Here is a 17,996-nt window from a genome sequence, read left to right on the forward strand (position 1 = left end):
GGGTCTTAGGTTGCTGACCCCTGATCTAGTCCAACCCACTGCAATCAGCACCATGCTCTAACGAGTTGAGCGATCCACTTGGATAAGAGGGATTTGCCTGGGGAGAAAGGGGTGAGGCTTGCTCCTACAGATTTTGGCTTGGCTTATTGGCAAACAGTGAGCATTCGGATGGAACATTCACACAGTGTGCTCCCAGATGGCACAGGGCGAACTGCACAGGCTAGTTCTGCTTGCATAAGGTTTTGTTTCCCACGAGGAGCACATGCCATTGAGCAAAAATGCAGTGGGACTGCTATTAGCTAGGCCAACTGGTTCCACCTATTGTGCTTGGCTGTGGGTTGCATGCAATGTGCCCCAGAAGCAATCTGAACATCGCAAACAGCAGAGCTGTTTGCTTCTGGTAAAGGGCAAAATCGCTCACAAATGCAAGCCACTGGGATTAACCACAGTCTCCCACAGAAGTGGCACCCCCTAGATAGCAAGTTTGCAAATTAAAGAACAGGTAAATGCTGACATTTCCAATTTGTGTGTGTGTGAGAGAGAGGGGGGGGGGTTATTAGGACACTCACAACTGCATTCCAGATTATTTCAAATGACTCCTGCTCAATTCAAGGGGTATTTTTGTCTGTCGACCAGTTCTCATAAGCAATGTTCATTCAAAGTTCATGATCAGGACCATACTTTAAGAGTTAAATGTCTTTTAAAATGCTACAAGCTAGGGTCAAAGGGACATGCTATTTATAAAACTGATCCACATATTCTTGTTTTGGTTCCAAAAAACATTTTAGCTTTTTCAATGTAATTGGCGTTCTTTTTACAATCTTAGGCTTTGCTGCTTGTTTTTTGTATTTATACTGCTCTCCTGCTGCTATTAGAATATTTTGCAGCTGCTTTCATGCTTTCATGCTTTACAGATTGAAGATTTGTTGTTGGCAATTACATTATGAGTGAACGTTATTGGTTATATGCAATGAAGTTGCCCCGTTATCACGAGGGGTTCCACTTGTGTAATGGAACTTCCCCTCCCTCTGATCTCCCCATGGCCTGCAACCTGCTTGGGGGAATTGGGGGAACCCACAGAACAGATCTGGGGGGGGGGGGCAGCAACATGAGAAGAGAAAGAGAAAGTCCTGTTGCACAAGCAAGATATTCTTGCACTAACAGAATGACTTTGTTGGATATAACCCTATGCTAATACGTTGTGAGCCACTTTTGGAGAGTTACCGTATTTTTTGCACCATAACACTCACTTTTTTCCTCCTAAAAAGTAAGGGGAAATGTCTGTGCGTGTTATGGAGGGAATGCCTACAGGTGGCATGCCTACGGATTTTCCTCCTCTAAAAACTACGTGCGTGTTATGGTCGGGTGCGTGTTATAGAGCGAAAAATACGGTATTTCCTGAAAGGCCGTCCGTAAATATTAAAATAAATAAACGTGCATAAATAAATTGTAGACCTTGCCGCTGGGCAAGATGCATCAGTACTTTTCACAGCGATACCATCCAACTCTAGCAACAGATGCAAAATCCATAGGTATTAACCACAACCTAATATGGATAAGGGTACCCTGAATTTTCCGATGTGGCTCAGCCAGCACTGCCTTCCTCTGTGGAGAATACGAAGCCACACCATTCCTACATTATGCTGTAAGGGTATGCTAGATGTGGGGGTGACATTAGTGCAGTTGCAGTGTCCAAGCATGCCACAGGGCCAACATTATTTACAAATCCCTCTTGCTGGTTTGGTTCATGCTAGAGATATAAAATGTCCAGAAATGCTGGAAGCCGTGGCGGAAGCAGTGTTTTGTTTCTTCGTCTTTTAAGGAAGAAAAAACCTGGGATCTGTTTTTGCAAAATTTTAAAAAAGCACACCCCGCCCCCCAGAACAGATTTAGGGTACGCATGTGGGGACGAAGTTCCATTGCACCTGGGAAAATCCTTGCACCTAAATAACGTGTTAGCAGGATACAGCCCAAATATGCTTGCACAGTCCAGTTGCCTAACTTGTTTTCCTGAAGTGAATAAGTGAACAAATAAGATTTCTTCTCAACAGACCTCAATGAATCTTGAGGCACCTGCACTTGCAGCAAGACTGCCAGTTCAATCAAAGGTATCCAGTTTGTCTATTTCAACTTTCATTTCTTGAAGGTTGTCTGACTTCCAGTCCAAGCCCCCACCCCCTTTTGTACGGCTAGGTGCTCTGCCGTGTCTCACTATTACGCTGTGCCCTTTAAACAACTCGCCGGCTCTTGTTAAAAGGCTTTCTGCCATGTTATTCACGCAGAAGAAAAACAACGTCATTTCTCAATACTCACTACTGCTTCCATGTCTGAAGTATCGGGGGGTGCGAACATCGACTGAACCATGAACTTGTGTTTACTTTTTTCATTAGGGTCGTAATCAAAAGGCTGTAGCATCACTGAAAAGAGAAATCATTGCCATTAGAGCCGCAGCATTTATTGCCACGAGTGCATCTTTGCTCGTTCCCAGAAGCAATTCCTGGCAGCGTCGATAGATGCAAGGAAGCTGGGAGCACCACAACATTAGTTTCAGGAGCTTAACCCCAGTTGCACAATGAAAACGCTTGAGCTTTTTTTATACTTATAAGCTACAGAATTATGAAGACTTGTGCAGCGCAAGGACATTTGGCGTGACTGCTGAATGGGAGAAGGGAATGCAGTCAGAAATACATCCACTTTGTGTAGGAATGCTATTTCTTGGGTGGCATTTACTCAAATTACCCCGATAAGCTACTGTTTGCAGAGACCAGGCTCTCACCTCTGAAAAATGGAAAGCTGTTACTTCTTTTTACAAACGGTTAAGACAGATGCTTCATGCCTCCTCCCCTCATGCATGGAGGGAAGAGCACACAAATGCTTTGCTGCAAGGATAATCAAACAAATGCCCTCTCCTCTTCAATGAGCGCATGAGGGAATAGCAGGGACTCTCCTGTTGACTGCACCCCTCCCATAGCGACACACTTACAGGAGAGTCCTCCCTAGCAGCCAAAAGCAGTGCTTCTGTGTCCACATCAAGGAAAAACTGATGATTGTATGCGCCTCAAGTTCATACACAAAATGTCCTTACCTACCTGCAGTTCCCAGGGTGACTACGTTGCATCCCTCCAGGTGCTGCTAAACTATAACTCCCACGAGCCCCACCCAACATGGCCAATGTAGTTTAGCTGTAGTTTATAGAGTTGTAGTTTAGTGACCTAGGCAGTCAAACTGAAGAAAAGTAACTTCTTCAATTTCACATTTTTCACTATTATCATCTGGTTTATATCACTTCTTTTCTCCCTTATAAATCCTGGTCTAATCCTCATTTCCAGTTACAAGCATCCATGGATGATTACATCTGAGGGCATAATAGCTTTTCTGTTTGAGGTCTCCGGTAAAATTGCCTGCCCCCCGTCAAAAAATCGGGAGGTCTTTGGAGTTGAACGTAAGCCTGGCTTACGTTTCTGCTACAGTCAGGGCCAATGTGTAAAGTATTTGAGTTGTCGACATAAGCAATTCCTTTGCTGCCTGTTCCACCAGTGGTCACAACCCCAGGCATCTGACACAAACCACGGCTAAGGGAATTCTACAAAACATCCAGAATGGAAAATTTAGGAACTTGTCCGTTCAGTGTGGTATGCTGAACTATGGCATAGTGTGCTGTCTGAACCCTGATAGAACTTCCTGACAGTAAGAGCTGTTTGACAGTGGAATTTGCTGCCAAGGAGTGTGGTGGAGTCTCCTTCTTTGGAGGTCTTTAAGCAGAGGTTTGACAACCATATGTCAGGAGTGCTCTGATGGTGTTTCCTGCTTGGCAGGGGGTTGGACTCGATAGCCCTTGTGATCTCTTCCAACTCTATGATTCTATTCTATGATTCTAACCCAGGTTCCTGGTTCATCTCTCCCCTCGCTAACCACAAGCTGTAGCCCAGAACCTGCATGGTCAAGTCATGCTAGCAAGTCACAGCAAGGCTTACCATGTCCAGCAACCCATGATTTTCCTCAGCAGCTTAGTGTTTTGTTACGTAAAAAGAATGTGCAGTAATGCAGCAAGGAAAAGCCAAAGCTAGGAAAGAGAACAAGGCCAAGTCTGCGCTACTATGTGAAGGGGTGCACACATACTAAGTTGTTGCTAATAGCAACAGACTACGTTTTGTTTAAAGAAAAAAAACAAAAACATGTTTTAAGAGTACAGAACATTCAGCTTTTCCAAAGCTGAATCTAGGCTTGCAACAAGCATGTCGCAATGAGACGTTTGGCCAAGCCCTGCCTGAAAATCTATGCAATGTTCTATAGTCAAGGACACATTCCAGTTCAACGTGCCTTTCCCACTTCCTGCAGATCAGATATGCTGGCTCAACCTATTAGGCCTTGCACACCAGTCTCCACACAGCAAGCGGCATATAAACAGATGTGAGCCCAACTCCTGCTGCAAATCACCAGGCCCTAATCCACTTCTGCTCCGATGCACCTATGACAGGGGGAAACCCCTGCTGCATTTCCCCGCGTTCTTGTATTGGAAGCATTCGAGAGATTTTCATGCCAACAGGAAGTGAGAAGAGATGCGTGGCTGCAGGGAAGAAGGACGAGGTAGAGGAAAGGAGCTATGCAGGGACACAGTGTGGGGCAGCCCTGGCTTTAAGCAGCATGGCAGTCATTTGCACCCATCCAAAGACGTCTTTTGAAAGCATAAGCTGGTTCCTCACGTTCTGCAATTTCACAGGGGGATCCCAAGATATGCAAGTCAGTAAGCTTTGGAGTTCTGAAGAATTCTTCAGCAGGCGAAATCACAGGATTGTAGAGTTGGAAGGAACCCCCGAGAACCATCAAGTTCAGCTCCCTGCGATGCAAGAACGTGCAGCTGTCCCTTAACGGGGATCAAACCTGCAACCATGCTGCCATCAGCACCACATTCCAACCAAGTGAGCTTGCATGCTACTTTTAAGCACGAGGTGGTCGGGGCTGCAGCACACGCTCCCAGTGCTCTACTCTAGCATCCTTGGCAATGCTGGGGTGCCCTTGAAGGACTTTGGCACCATAGCCTTGCACGGCTTATCAGGACTGAAAGTGGCTTTCCTTGGATTTCTCCAAGGAAAAGAGGAGGCACCACAGATCAAAGCAGAGGACCACAAACAGACTGAGAGGGACTGTCAAATTTCGCCAGTTGTAGCAACATCCTAAGTAGCTTTTTAAAAGCAGGTATTTAAACATTTATCTACGCCCCCTCCAGTTTAACCAAAGCAGCAGAACCAGTATAATCCATAACTGTTAGCGAAACCTGGAAACTGAAGGACCAGGGCAAATAAACAGGTGGGGGGGGGGAGATGTTTGGTGCCAGGTGAGTCTTTGGGACTCTTCTATTCAAGGAGACCTGCCTGCAATCATCCTTGTCAGCACTCAAGGAATCCAATGAGGACTGAGCCTAAGGGTGTGAGAAACAGAAAAACAGGAAGTGGGGAGGGAGCTTCCTGGAGTGTCCTGAATGGCTGGCTGGCACCCTGGCCAGAAGGACTCCACACTGAATTTTTTTTTTTTTAACTGCAGGTTCCACTTGTATTCTTTCATTCTGGAATCCAAAGGCTCCCACAGTCTTCTGAAGACCCCACCCTTCCTTGCATCAGGGGAACTTGAGAAGAGACAATTATAGCAAGAGCAGCGCAGCGAAACACTCTGAAAGGGAAAAAGGGCTGAGTTAAGCAATTCCGTGACAAATCACAAGAACATGCACGACGGATGTGCTGACAGTGCTGTTAATACACCAGCCATTTCCTAAGAAACTGAAGTGTAGGCATGCAATGGACTCCGGAGTCTCAACAGATAGGGATTCTCTCCCGGGAAATTTGCATTCCAGTTAAGGGTCGCTTTAAGGGAGCGAAGAAGAGCGAGCTGCATTTCTAAGCGGTATCGTCTAAAATTTATTGCATGATTTCTGCTGCTAACGATCGTGATGCTAAGGAACCCTAGTGCGTGTCAGCTGACACCGAGGACAGAAACGAGGAGATCACATGGGAGCCCTGTGATGACTCAGACCTTGGGGCAACATCCAAATAACACGTCCTGTCCATGCAAGGTTTTATGTTTGTGTAATAATAATAATAATAATAATTATACCCCGCCCATCTGGCTGGGTTTCCCCAGCCACTCTGGGCGGCTTCCAACAGAATATTAAAATACAATAACCTATTAAACATTAAAAGCTTCCCTAAACAGGGCTGCCTTCAGGTGTCTTCTAAAAGTCTGGTAGCTGTTTTTCTCTTTGACATCTGGTGGGAGGGCGTTCCACAGGGCAGGTGCCACTACCGAGAAGGCCCTCTGCCTGGTTCCCTGTAACTTGGCTTCTCGCAGCGAGGGAACCGCCAGAAGGCCCTTGGCACTGGACCTCCGTGTCCCGGCAGAACGATGGGGGTGTATACTCCTTCAGGGACGCTCTTTCAGGTATACTGGACCAAGGCCGTGCAACAGAACTCCCGCCCCAGCAGGTCCTGAGTCCTCCTCAAATCTGCTCCAAAGGGCTGAGGGAACCTCTAGAACAGATTTAGGAAATGGGCGGGTAGGAAGGATGGGGACAAATTCCCATCCCATATCCTGACAAGATACGTTAGTTGGATGCCACCCTTACTTCTCCCTATTCATGGCTAACATTTATTCTATTTCTTAATCACCCTTTAACCCAGTGTTCTCCAACCTTGGGTCTTCAGTTGTTTTTTCAGACTACAATTCCCATCATCCCTGACCACTGGTCTTGCTAGCTAGGGATTATGGGAGTTGTAGTCCCAATAAAGCAGTTGGGAGACCCACGGTTGGGAGACCCTGCTTTAACCAAAAAGGAGCCCAGGACCATGTACAATAAAAGATAAAACAAGAGTAAATAAAATAAATGCTTATAAATCACCATAAACATCTATAAAATATCAGAACCTTCAAAATACAGACATAACAGCTGCTGCTTGGAAAACCTGTCAGTAGAGCATGAGACTCCTAATCTCCGAGTCTTGGGTTCGAGCCCCACGTTGGTGAACAAATTCCTGCATTGCAGGGAGTTGGACTAGATGGTTTCCTAGGTGGTCCCTTCCAGCTCTATGATTCCATTATCAAAACAGTGAAACCACAAGCGGTAACAGGCTGGGTACAATATTTGGCTTGTATGGCAAGCTGACATCTGATCAACCTGACATTAAGGTGGATTCTGGTTTCAGCCACTCCAGATGCACACAGTTCCTTGCATGCTAAATGCTTAACTGAGCTCCTGCCATGGGGTAACACTCTCCTTCCTCCGTTTTTTAGGAACAGATATGTCCATGCTAGACCTAACCGTTAAGCCATTACATTAGCACTCATATGCTAACTTACGGTGAGGTAAGGTGAGCTTGCCCTTTAATCCTGGGTCTGAAGCCATTACCTTTCGTCATGTCCTGTTCCCTTATTGTGTTTATCCTCGATTAAGCAACTGCGAGAGGTATCTTGCTGCAGTTTTGTGCAGGCAAGAGTCTCGCTATACAGTGGTACCTCAGGTTAAGAACCTAATTCATTCTGGAAGGCGGTTCTTAACCTGAAACTGTTCTTAACCTGAGGTACCACTTTAGCTAATGGGGCCTCCCGCTGCCCCTGCACAGTCGCTGCACAATTTCTGTTCTCATCCTGAAGCAAAGTTCTTAACCCGAGGTACTATTTCTGGGTTAGCGGAGTCTGTAACCTGAAGCGTCTGTAACCTGAGGTACATGCAAGCTCCTGACATATCTCTCGAGGCTGTCCCTTAATAAAAACAAGCGCTGTCCTCGAAGTCTGCTTTTACCACTATCTGTAAGGAGATATGCAACGGATAACACCCTGTCGTGTTGTGACATAATCTCCAACACTGCTGACAGCACTGAGGTTTGCCCCATTCCTGTCTGCTGATCTGCACAGATGCATTCTCGATAGCTGCTCCAGTTATGGAACTCCCTTCCCTTGGAATCTCACCAGAGCCTAGGCAACTTCATGCAGCGCTGTTAAAAAAATAATAATAAAGTCTTCTTCTGGGCTGGCTCTTGGTGGCTCTGGTCCAGCTGGGAGAAGGGTGGAGGCAGTAGCTGGAATCCGGTATTAGATGCTTTGTCATCCCAAGTTTATTTTATGGTCTTAGCTACGAGCCCTCGGGGGCTGTGCAGGACAAAAAGTAAACAAGTATTAATTAAAGCATGCTTTGCAGAAGGCCTTGAACGAAATTAAGACCACATGCTCCCAAGGACACTAGAAATAAGCTGATTAAAGGTGCAGCACAGGTGGGAGATATGGGGAGCTACGAAGCAGAATTAAACCAGCAAACACCAGGAGATGGAAATGGTCGTGCTAGTTTTGAAGGGTATAGCCACCCTTTGCTTGGTTGAAAGAGTATTGATTATCCTTGCATCCTGCAGCTTCAGTCCTGGAAATGGACTCTTTTAACTGCATTACAAATTCAGCCAGCTAACAATTAAATGCCACGTCATTCTGTGAAAGACAAAGCACGCGAAACCCCACCCCCACCCCCTTCACTTGTGGCAGAACCGAGAACTCCCATGTGAAAAACCTGACAAGGCGGCTGAAACTCTGGTTTCTCAGGCCTTCTTCCATTAACACATGTGCAATTGAAGGAGGAAGGTTCAGAAGGGGGGGGGGACATATTTTTTTCCTGCCAGAGGGCCATCATTTCCTTCCAGTTATTTTTTTGGGGAGTGGGTCACATGGCCAGTGGGGAGCAGAAAAAAAGGAAGGGGGAAATGGACAGCGCAATGGATATGAATTTTACCTTTGTGCAATAAGCTACCGTATTTTTCGCACCATAGGACGCACCAGACAATAGGACGCACTTTGTTTTAGAGGGGGGAGAACAAGAAAAAAAAAATCTCCCCCTCTCTGCCCAGCGCCCCTTCAGTGAAGCGGCAGGAGGCACTGCACAGAGAGGGGGAGAACTTTCCCCCTCTTGTTTTCCCGCTCTAAAACAAGGTGCCGTTTAAGGTGCGTTCAGGCGGCTACCTTGGAAGCCTGGAGAGCGAGAGGGGTCGGTGTGCACTGACCCCTCTCACTCTCCAGGCTTCAGGTTCCTTTCAACCTGCTCTTTGGGGCGGGGGAAGCCCACCACCAGCCTCAAAGAGCAGGTCAGGGAGCAGCGGAAAGGCGCAGCGGAGAGGCTCCTGCCATAGCCGCGCGTCACCTCTCCAGCCGGGAGAGGGTCGCGGGGCTATGGCGTCTTCGCTCCATAGGACGCACACACATTTCCCCTTCATTTTTGAAGGGGGAAAAGTGTGTCCTATAGAACGAAAAATACGGTAGTTTACAACCCCCCACAAACCACCTCTTTATCCTCTATCAAAGCAAGCAAGAAGTATATAAATATGAGCCCCATCCTGTCCTGTCCCCTTTATAAAGACCTGAGGAATGAGATCATTACCCCACTCCTACTCACCATCCCAGGCTGCCCATCTGCGGCCACATTGTTCTTTCTGTTATCAGATCAAAATGATCAGATAACAGCAAAGGTTGCTAGGTTTAACGAGGGTGCAATGAGATTAAGGGCCACTATCTGAATGATAGTCTTGATCATTTGATTGTCCTTTTTATCCACTGTTGTCTTTTTAATTGTATATATTGCTTGTTTAATGTTGCTATGGCCGTTGGCTAATGCAAATAAAGTTAAGGGGGGGGGGAGAGCCCCAAGTTGCAAAACTGCCACTGAGAATATATATCCAAATGACAGCGGAAATGAGGTGACCATTGTCTCTTCCAAGCATGCTTTTTTGAGGGGTAGGGAGTCCTAAAGTGAGAGACAATTGGATGACAAAGAACACAAATAATGGCCTATCCAATGTCATCAGGTGCTGATGGTAGTCTGGAACACAATGAGGAACGCCTGCCAAATCAGGCTGTCTTAAGACACTAATTTTAATTTATATAATAGGGCTCATATTTTTAATTTCTGTGTAAACCTGCAGTCATATATAATGGAGATGGAGGCACTTAAACTACAGTACATGAGAACTCTGGGTTACCTGTCTGGTGGAGGCCCAGAGGCATTTACCCACAGTAAATTTTCCACAGCTCTATGTTGCTGGGGAATTTTTTTAAAAAAAATGCTTCATATATTCAGTATCACCAAGGAATGGATGCCAATCACAAATCTGGCATTAGGCAAACTTGGCAGCTTTACATTTTTAGTTTTGTTTACTAAATGCAAGTAAATCTGACATGATAAATTAGATCAGAAAGTTTTCTGAGGCAAATTATGATATGGAAATTATCCTAACTTGCACAGGAAATTTCCCGGAACATTTTCTGATTCAAAATTTTCTGGAAAGCCCACATCACTGCCCGCAGGTAACAGATTATAAACGCTCAAGTCTGCTGAAGTTTTAATGAGTTTCCACTAAGCAGAGAAACAGTTTGCCATGGGCATTTGAGAACTGGTGGTAGGAACAGAGCAGGGGTGAGAAACCTGTGGCCCTACAGATGTTGTTGGCCTCCATATTCCTGCATTTCAGGGGGCTGGACTAGATGACCCTTGGGGTCACTTCCAACTCTACAATTCTATGATTCCATCTCCCTATCTGCCTAAAATGGCCAACTGTTTGGGATGAAGGGAGCTGCAGTTCATCATCATCAAAAGAGTCACAGATTCTCTATTCCTGAAGTAGACAAAAGGACTGGAAATGTTCAGGGGGAGCGGGATTTCTTTGTTACCTTCCTCCCAGGCTCCCCCCATTTTTACAATGGAAAAGGGGAGAAAATCTGAGGGAACATCGAAGAACATCCTATGGAAAGGTCTTGTCCTTTGGAATGAGTGAAATACCTTGGTAGACAAGGTCTTACTCTTCCAAAATGTTCAGTATGAAAATTGTTGTGCAAGACAATTACTGTATTAGAGGGCAATTTCTGTGTAAACTTGTAGTCATATATGATGTTCAAAATCGTGTGTGTGTGTGTAATTTGCATTTAGAGGAGGTTGGCATCTTTGTGACAAGAGCACAAGCTGTTGTGAATTGCTGCTTTCCTTGTTCTGGTGACCTCTGATCTAGGCCCCACCTAAAGCATACATTTAAAACAGTATTATACCACTTTTAACAGCTATGGGTTCCCTCAAAGAATCCTAGGAAATCTAGTTTAAGGGGAATAGCCACCTCCTTTCAACTCCCAGCCCTACTAAATCCCCACAGTTCCATGGCAAGAGGAACTGTGTTAAACCACCCTGGAAGTGGTTGGAGGTGTAAGAAAAATCTGCTATCCTTCTGACCAGGTACCTCCCTCCCTTGGGGGGTCAATCTTGTCACCTCTCTTCCCCACATACCTTTCTAGAAGGCATTTATACTTTTGAGGTTGCAATCCTACCTGGGAGTTAAGTCCACAAAACACAACACACATTATTTCTGCATAAGATTGCTCAGTAAATTCCATAAATACAGTAGAATTCTATAGATGCATCTAAGTCTCCTTCGGCCAAAAAACAGTTGCATTTGTTAGTGATATTCACAATGCAGCTATCAGCCGGGTTTAAACAAGCATTCAGGTGAAGCCTTCCCTTTCAACAGGGAAACAGCCAACATGGCTTAAAGGTGGTCATCACAGTCTGACAGACAACGCTTGCTGAAAGGTACATTATCCAGGAGACAAACAGACCTAGTTTAAAACTCAGGTTTAAAAGCTGCCTATTTTATGCACTGGGTAAGTAAGGGGTTTTACAATTTCAAAGAAAAATTAAATAACCTTTTTTGGCAGCCAATCAGAGTAATACCCACAGCTGAAGAGAAAGACTCTGCGTGCATTTGTTTGTAAGAAATAATTGCAGAAAAGTGCACCAAGAGCTAGCCTTGTGCAGTACAAAATAAGGTTCTAGTTGCAATCAGATCTTTGAGCACCAAGGAACTAGTGGCAATTCTCAAGTGAAGAGCACATTTTCAATAGAGCTGATGGTTTAATTAAGGCAGACATTAACCAAATTGATTTAGTATTTCCATCTGTCCTATTGAGCATCTGAAGTCTACAGACTTAGCATGCTTAAAAGATCATATATATCTATACTTGTTTTATTCTACAAATTAAATTGCTCTTGAAATCAACTGATAATGGTTAAGAGATGAACAGGCCTGTATTAAGCTAACAGCACAAACCTGCCAAAAACCAGGCACTTTTAAATCCCCCTGAAATCAAGGAGATTAATTTAAGCATGTGTTTAATCTTCCACTCAAGTCACTACTAAGTTCACCTACTCCCAACTATTTATTGCACAGCAGCAAACTATTGTTTTAATATAGCTACCATTTGAAGCCATGGTTTGTTGTTGACTTACAAACCATGGCCTTCTAAAACTACGGCCTTGCATCGCTTGAGAACCTGGCACCCTTTCTTAAACAGTTTGGACACTCTGTCCTGTCCCAGGAAGGTTAACACGCTACAAGGGAGTGAGACAAGAACAGCTGGAAAACAAAATAAACTTTCCATGCTGAAGGTTCCAGGTTCAAGCTGTTATCTCCAGTTAACAGGAAGTGATACGAAAAACCTCTTTCTGAGACCCTGTAGAGCTGCTACAGTATGAGCAGACAGAAGCCTGACTGTCAGACAGCTTTCTGTATTCACCATTTGCTACTGAGTCCTCCTCCTTTGCTAACTGAACAATTATTTTTCTTTTTGTACCTCACTGTTTTCATTTAAGTTTTTATTCCTTATTGGTTTTGTGCAGTATTTGTAGTTCAGCAGATCTGCTCTAAATCGTTTTAAAATTAATGATCGAAAATGGATTGCCTGCTTTGTAATGTTCATTTTTCATTATTCCTTAATGAATCGCTTCATAAATGAAATGACATAATTAATAAAAAACAGAGCTTTTACTTAACATCTCTCCCTTTCCCTGTTTGACGTCCTACTATACCGGGAGGCAAGGCAAGCACACCTGGGGAAATGGATGGGCTTCTTAAAATAAGAGATCACCGAGCTCATCGCAATGTCGGGGCTGTTACGTCAGAATAACTTACCAGACACATTAATTGACGTTCCTGCATCTATAATCCCACTGTTGGGTCTTACGCAGTATCTGCGTGGTGCTGTGGTCTTCACCTTGAAGCACACATTTCTGTCTGTAGGGTTGCCAAGTTTCAGGTTCGTGGTGACGACGTCTGTGAATGGGCCTGCAGGATGAAACAAAGGACACGTCAAAACATTTTCCAAATATTTCAGAAAGTACCTCAGGATTTTCTATTCCTACAGATATGTGCACCTATCAGGACACAAAGAGAAGCTTGAGCTCAGAGTTCGAAATTAGCCAGGCACCAAGAACATTTTGTACCTGGCTATCGCCTACCTGTGACCAAGTGAAGGTGCCCAGACTCCAGGATGGCGCCTGACATCTCCACCATCTGGAGGTCTATGGATCTTGACCATTTTCACACACTAGCAACACTTCAGCATCCTAAAAAGCAGAGACATCACCTTGCCAACAAAGGTCCGTAGAGTTAAAGCTATGGTTTTCCCAGTAGTGATGTATGGAAGTGAGAGCTGGACCATAAAGAAGGCTGATCGCCGAAAAATTGATGCTTTTGAATTATGGTGCTGGAGGAGACTCTTGAGAGTCCCATGGACTGCAAGAAGATCCAACCTATCCATTCTGAAGGAAATCAGAAAAGACCCTGATGTTGGGAAAGATGGAGGGCACAAGGAGAAGGGAATGACAGAGGATGAGATGGTTGGACAGTGTTCTCGAAGCTACCAGCATGAGTTTGACCAAACTGCGGGAGGCAGTGGAAGACAGAAGTGCCTGGCGTGCTCTGGTCCAGGGGGTCACGAAGAGTCGGACATGACTAAACAACTAAACAACAACAACCAGCACAATCAGAATGAATTTCAGGAAACAAACAACAACAAAAAAGACTTTCAAGCCGTCTGGCCCAAAAATGGCAATTAGGCATTCCGTTTTGGAGGCCGCAACCCTGGTTTAAGGAGCTTATAAATCTGAGCTTCTAACACTGCCTCCTGTGTGCTGGGACCCCATGACAGACACACAAGAGGCAAGCCAAGTTATCATTCCTTCTATTTTTGTGGTTCAGACTGTGTGTGGCACTACTTAGGTTGCCAAAATAGCACAAAGGTCTGCACGATCCAACATTTGCAGAGCAATTTTTTAAAAAGAAATAAAAAACCCTACGGCAGGGGAGGAGGGCCAAAAAGACTAGAAAGGACTGAGCATGCAATATGTGGTATAGAATATGTTGAATATGTTGGAGGAAACCAGGGATGTGGTGGGGAGAGGGTGGAATTGAGTGACTTGAACCCGTACCAAAACACTGCAACACAGCATTTTGTTGCAGGCCCCCAGTTGCTGACCCCCTCCCGCACTGTAAAATGGGGATGAGGCCAGGGCACAGGGGCCTGTCTAGCTGCCACCCCAGTGAATTAATAGCTAAGCTGACCTCTGGCCTCATAACTTCCTGGCTCACAACCCTTGCTCTTTACTGTGCAACACCAGCACTTGATTCCATTTGTGTATTGCTACGGCAAATGTTTTCTAGAGCGGTGTTTAGACGTATGAGGTTCCCAACTTTAAATAGCAGGGTATGCAAAGCCTTGTTAGCACCAGTTATAAATAGCCCCCAAGTAAACTATATTATAACTCAGCTTGCAGATTCTCCAAGTTTCTAAATGGGATGTTGCTATTATGGGCAGATATGAAAGGTCAGGAGTTAATTACTTCTCTGGTCAATAGCTGAAGGAAGCTGCCAGAGGATAAAATTTCAGGTATGACTTCTGACTGCAGTTTAGATTTTTATGAGTTCCCTTCTAGCCTAGAACTGTTTTGGTTTATTTTATTTCATTTTTGTTCTTCTTTATGAGAAGATGCACAAAATTTGCACCAGACCACCGCAAGTTCATCTTACGTACAGTGTTACCTCGGGTTAAGTACTTAATTAGTTCTGGAGGTCCGTTCTTAAGCTGAAACTGTTCTTAACCTGAAGCACCACTTTAGCTAATGGGGCCTCCCGCTGCCGCCGGAGCCCGATTTCTGTTCTCATCCTGAAGCAAAGTTCTTAACCTGAAATACTATTTCTGGGTTAGCAGAGTCTGTAATCTGAAGCGTATGTAACCCAAGGTACCACTGTACTGTAAAAAAACCAAAGCAACACAAAAAACCCCTCATTATTTTCCCTAACATTGCAGAATTTTGATCAAGATTGGCCGCTAAAAGGTATATTAAGAAGCAACAGCATACTCGCAGATAGATATGCTTTCTGCATGTGGTTAATAGATTCCCTAGGAAGAAAACAAAATGGAGCATTCTTCCTTTCCTTTCAAAAAGCTCCAAGTAGGCACATGGCAGAGGTTTATAAAATTATGAGCAGCATGGAAACAGCTGGTATTCTCTCCCCCTTTCCCCGGCAATACTTGAAGTTAGGGGAGGCACCCTATGAAAGCTATTTGCTTAAGAATCGGGTCAATTGACTTATGGAACTCATTACCACAATATGTGGAAACAGTCGCTAGTTTCATATGGTTTAAGGCTAGATGCTGGGATTAGATGAGGGCTGTTGCCTTCTTGTTTGTGCGGTTCCCAAAAACATATGGCCAAGTGGATTTATTTTTAGTCTCACCCAGCAAGACGAAGTCTTGTGTTCTTTAATCTGCAGCACTGACGGCAAGCGAGGCGAGACAGGTTAGTCTTAACAACTAAGCAGTGTATATGAAAGAAAGCCTTGCGGGGCCCACCAACACCGATCCTATTTTCTTTGATGCAATTTATTGTATTAATAAAAAAATTATACGGACTTCACCATAAGGTCCCAAGGTGGGTTTCAAGAATATACAATTATAAACAAAATTAGAACTGTTCCACCCAGAAGAGAATGGTATAAATAATGGCTGTAAGTGTATATTTAACGTAAATCATAATCCCCTGGACTTCTAATCGGATGTTATTGGACACAGTGGACCAATCTGTGTGTCACGCTAAACCGTGGTCAGTAAGTGGAAGCCAGTTTTTAGTCTGCAGTGTGGATGCCATCAATTCTTACCTAGCAACGAAGATCAAACTGCACAGTGCAGACTTCCTTCCAAACAGGAATAGGTAAAGCACAACCACACACAAATCCAAGTCTAAACAAAAATATGTTATGTTTCTCCAGGAGAAAATAATGCGGCTCGGTGCATCCTTTATCTGAAGGCCCAGACTCATTCTAGAAAACTTGTTTCGCAGGAGGGATTTAAACAGCCACGGCTCGCCCACTGCAAAGAATCCTGGGAACTGTAGCTTGATAAAAAGGGTGCTGAGAGTTGTTCTCAGATTCCTCTCTCAGACCTACAATTCCCAGAGTTCCTTGGGAAGACAGACTGGTTGTCAAACCTCCCTGAAAATGGCGAGGGGGAACAAGGGTCTTGTAACAACCGTCAGCACCTTTAACAAACTGCAAAGGAAACTACAGCGAACACAATGCACTTAAAGTTAATAATGAGAAGATCAGAATGGTATTTTGGGGTGGGTAGGGACCTAGCTATCAGTTAGGCTTTGGTCAAGAGAGCAAAAGGACATATTCACACCCTATTATATTGTTCTGATAAATTTTATAGACTAAAACAATAGTTAGCAGCCCAGAAGCCGGCGAACAATTCCTCCAAAAAGAACAAAGAATACTGCATAATTTCCAAGTTTGCCACAGTTCATTTTGTACTTAATATACCAGCGGCGCATCAATCTAAACTAACCACTTTGTGCAGTGGCATTACAGAACTGCATATATTTTCAAGTAAAACATGTGCTAAAGGAACTATGGCAAAAGAACATTATGTCTATTCTAAAAGTTCAAAGTCAGCCACACAGCCCAAACAGTTGAGACCTTTGCACACTCTTACAGGGGGGCTTGGGAAAGGGCTATAAGGGGGCTTTGTGGCAGATGAGTCAATGTCCGCCAAGCTTGAAAGCCACTACTCTGGACTACCTCTACTGACAACAGCACTAAAACATTTTTTTTAAATCACCACCGACGACAGGAGGTCGGCACAGAATCCGTAGCTAAATGCTTTCGTATTTTAAGTGAGGCACTTTCTGTATTTTTTAAAAAAGGAGCAAGCTAACACATCAATATAGACAGACAGTACTTAATGCATCATGCATTAAAAATTAGAAGCCGCGTTATATACCTCTGCTGTAATTCTAGCCAATGGGTGGTATTCAAGTACCGTGTCCCAACTGTGCAAGGATTTCCTCTTGCACAACAGGCCTCCCCCTTCATCACAGCTGGCACCCTGCCCAAGTCTTTTCCAGGGGGTATAGGTAATCCCATGCAGGAGGGAGGGAGTGGGAGACAAGTAGAAATCGTCACGCTGGTTAAATGTTCACTTAGTGCTATTTTGGATTCCACCCAACATGCCTTACTGTTGGATTGTCTTGCTAAAGATCTGCCTTTCACGAACTGACACCCTCTTGCTGTGCTGGTTGAGGCTCATGGAAATTGTAGTCCAAATCACTAGGCTGGGAAAGGCTGGTACGGACTGTAGGAAGGCATCCCAGGAATACATACGGGAGTTGTGGTTTTTCCACCTGCAACTGCAACAGAGCCTTTGGCCCTTCCTTGTAATTTCCTGCACCCTTTTGCTCTCATTTCTACCAGTTAATATGTCAGTTTCCATATAGTCACCAATCTAGCCAGCATAGGCTTTGCATCCATGGTTTTTAAACTAGAGTAAATGAGCAGGGATTGTGGGGAGGGGTAAAGCAACTCACGTTTATGCAGGGCTCTTTGGTGCAATGGGTCAGTGCGCCTGGCTTGGTGGTTCGAGCCCATCCGGGAGCAGCTGTGGGCAGGATTCCTGTATTGCAGGGGGTTGGACTAGATGACCCTCGGGGTCTCTTCCAATTCTGATTCTATGCACACACATGCCATCATTTAGCATCTCTAAAGCTGTGTGCGACAACTTTCCGCCTTCGCCTTGCATCTCTGGAGACGCATGTAATTAAGCCGGCGTCAGCATAATCTTATCCTAAGAACGTTGTGAAATGGGAAGCCAGG

General features: G+C 44.7%; 1 protein-coding gene and 2 long non-coding RNA genes across 3 annotated transcripts in view; 2 read left to right on the forward strand and 1 right to left on the reverse strand.

Annotated features, from left to right (window-relative positions):
• VAPB (VAMP associated protein B and C) overlaps positions 1-17,996 on the reverse strand; it is a 44,623-nt gene that overhangs the window by 7,557 nt on the left and 19,070 nt on the right. Inside the window, exons 2-3 of the mRNA XM_083507741.1 lie at positions 12,978-13,130; positions 2,314-2,417 (exon numbers count right to left, since the gene is read on the reverse strand). Coding sequence (XP_083363867.1) covers positions 2,314-2,417; positions 12,978-13,130 — 257 coding nt within the window. The remainder of the gene's footprint in view (positions 1-2,313; positions 2,418-12,977; positions 13,131-17,996) is intronic.
• Positions 50-8,775, forward strand: LOC310708936. The gene is made up of 3 exons (XR_014527233.1): positions 50-502; positions 2,052-2,108; positions 5,542-8,775. It is a non-coding gene; the product is annotated as an uncharacterized lncRNA (long non-coding RNA).
• LOC310708923 lies at positions 9,284-12,838 on the forward strand. Its single transcript, XR_014527216.1, has 2 exons — positions 9,284-11,777; positions 11,815-12,838. It is a non-coding gene; the product is annotated as an uncharacterized lncRNA (long non-coding RNA).

This window comes from Podarcis liolepis, assembly GCF_965112155.1.
Source record: "Podarcis liolepis genome assembly, chromosome: 6".
Classification (NCBI taxonomy): Eukaryota; Metazoa; Chordata; class Lepidosauria; order Squamata; family Lacertidae; genus Podarcis; species Podarcis liolepis.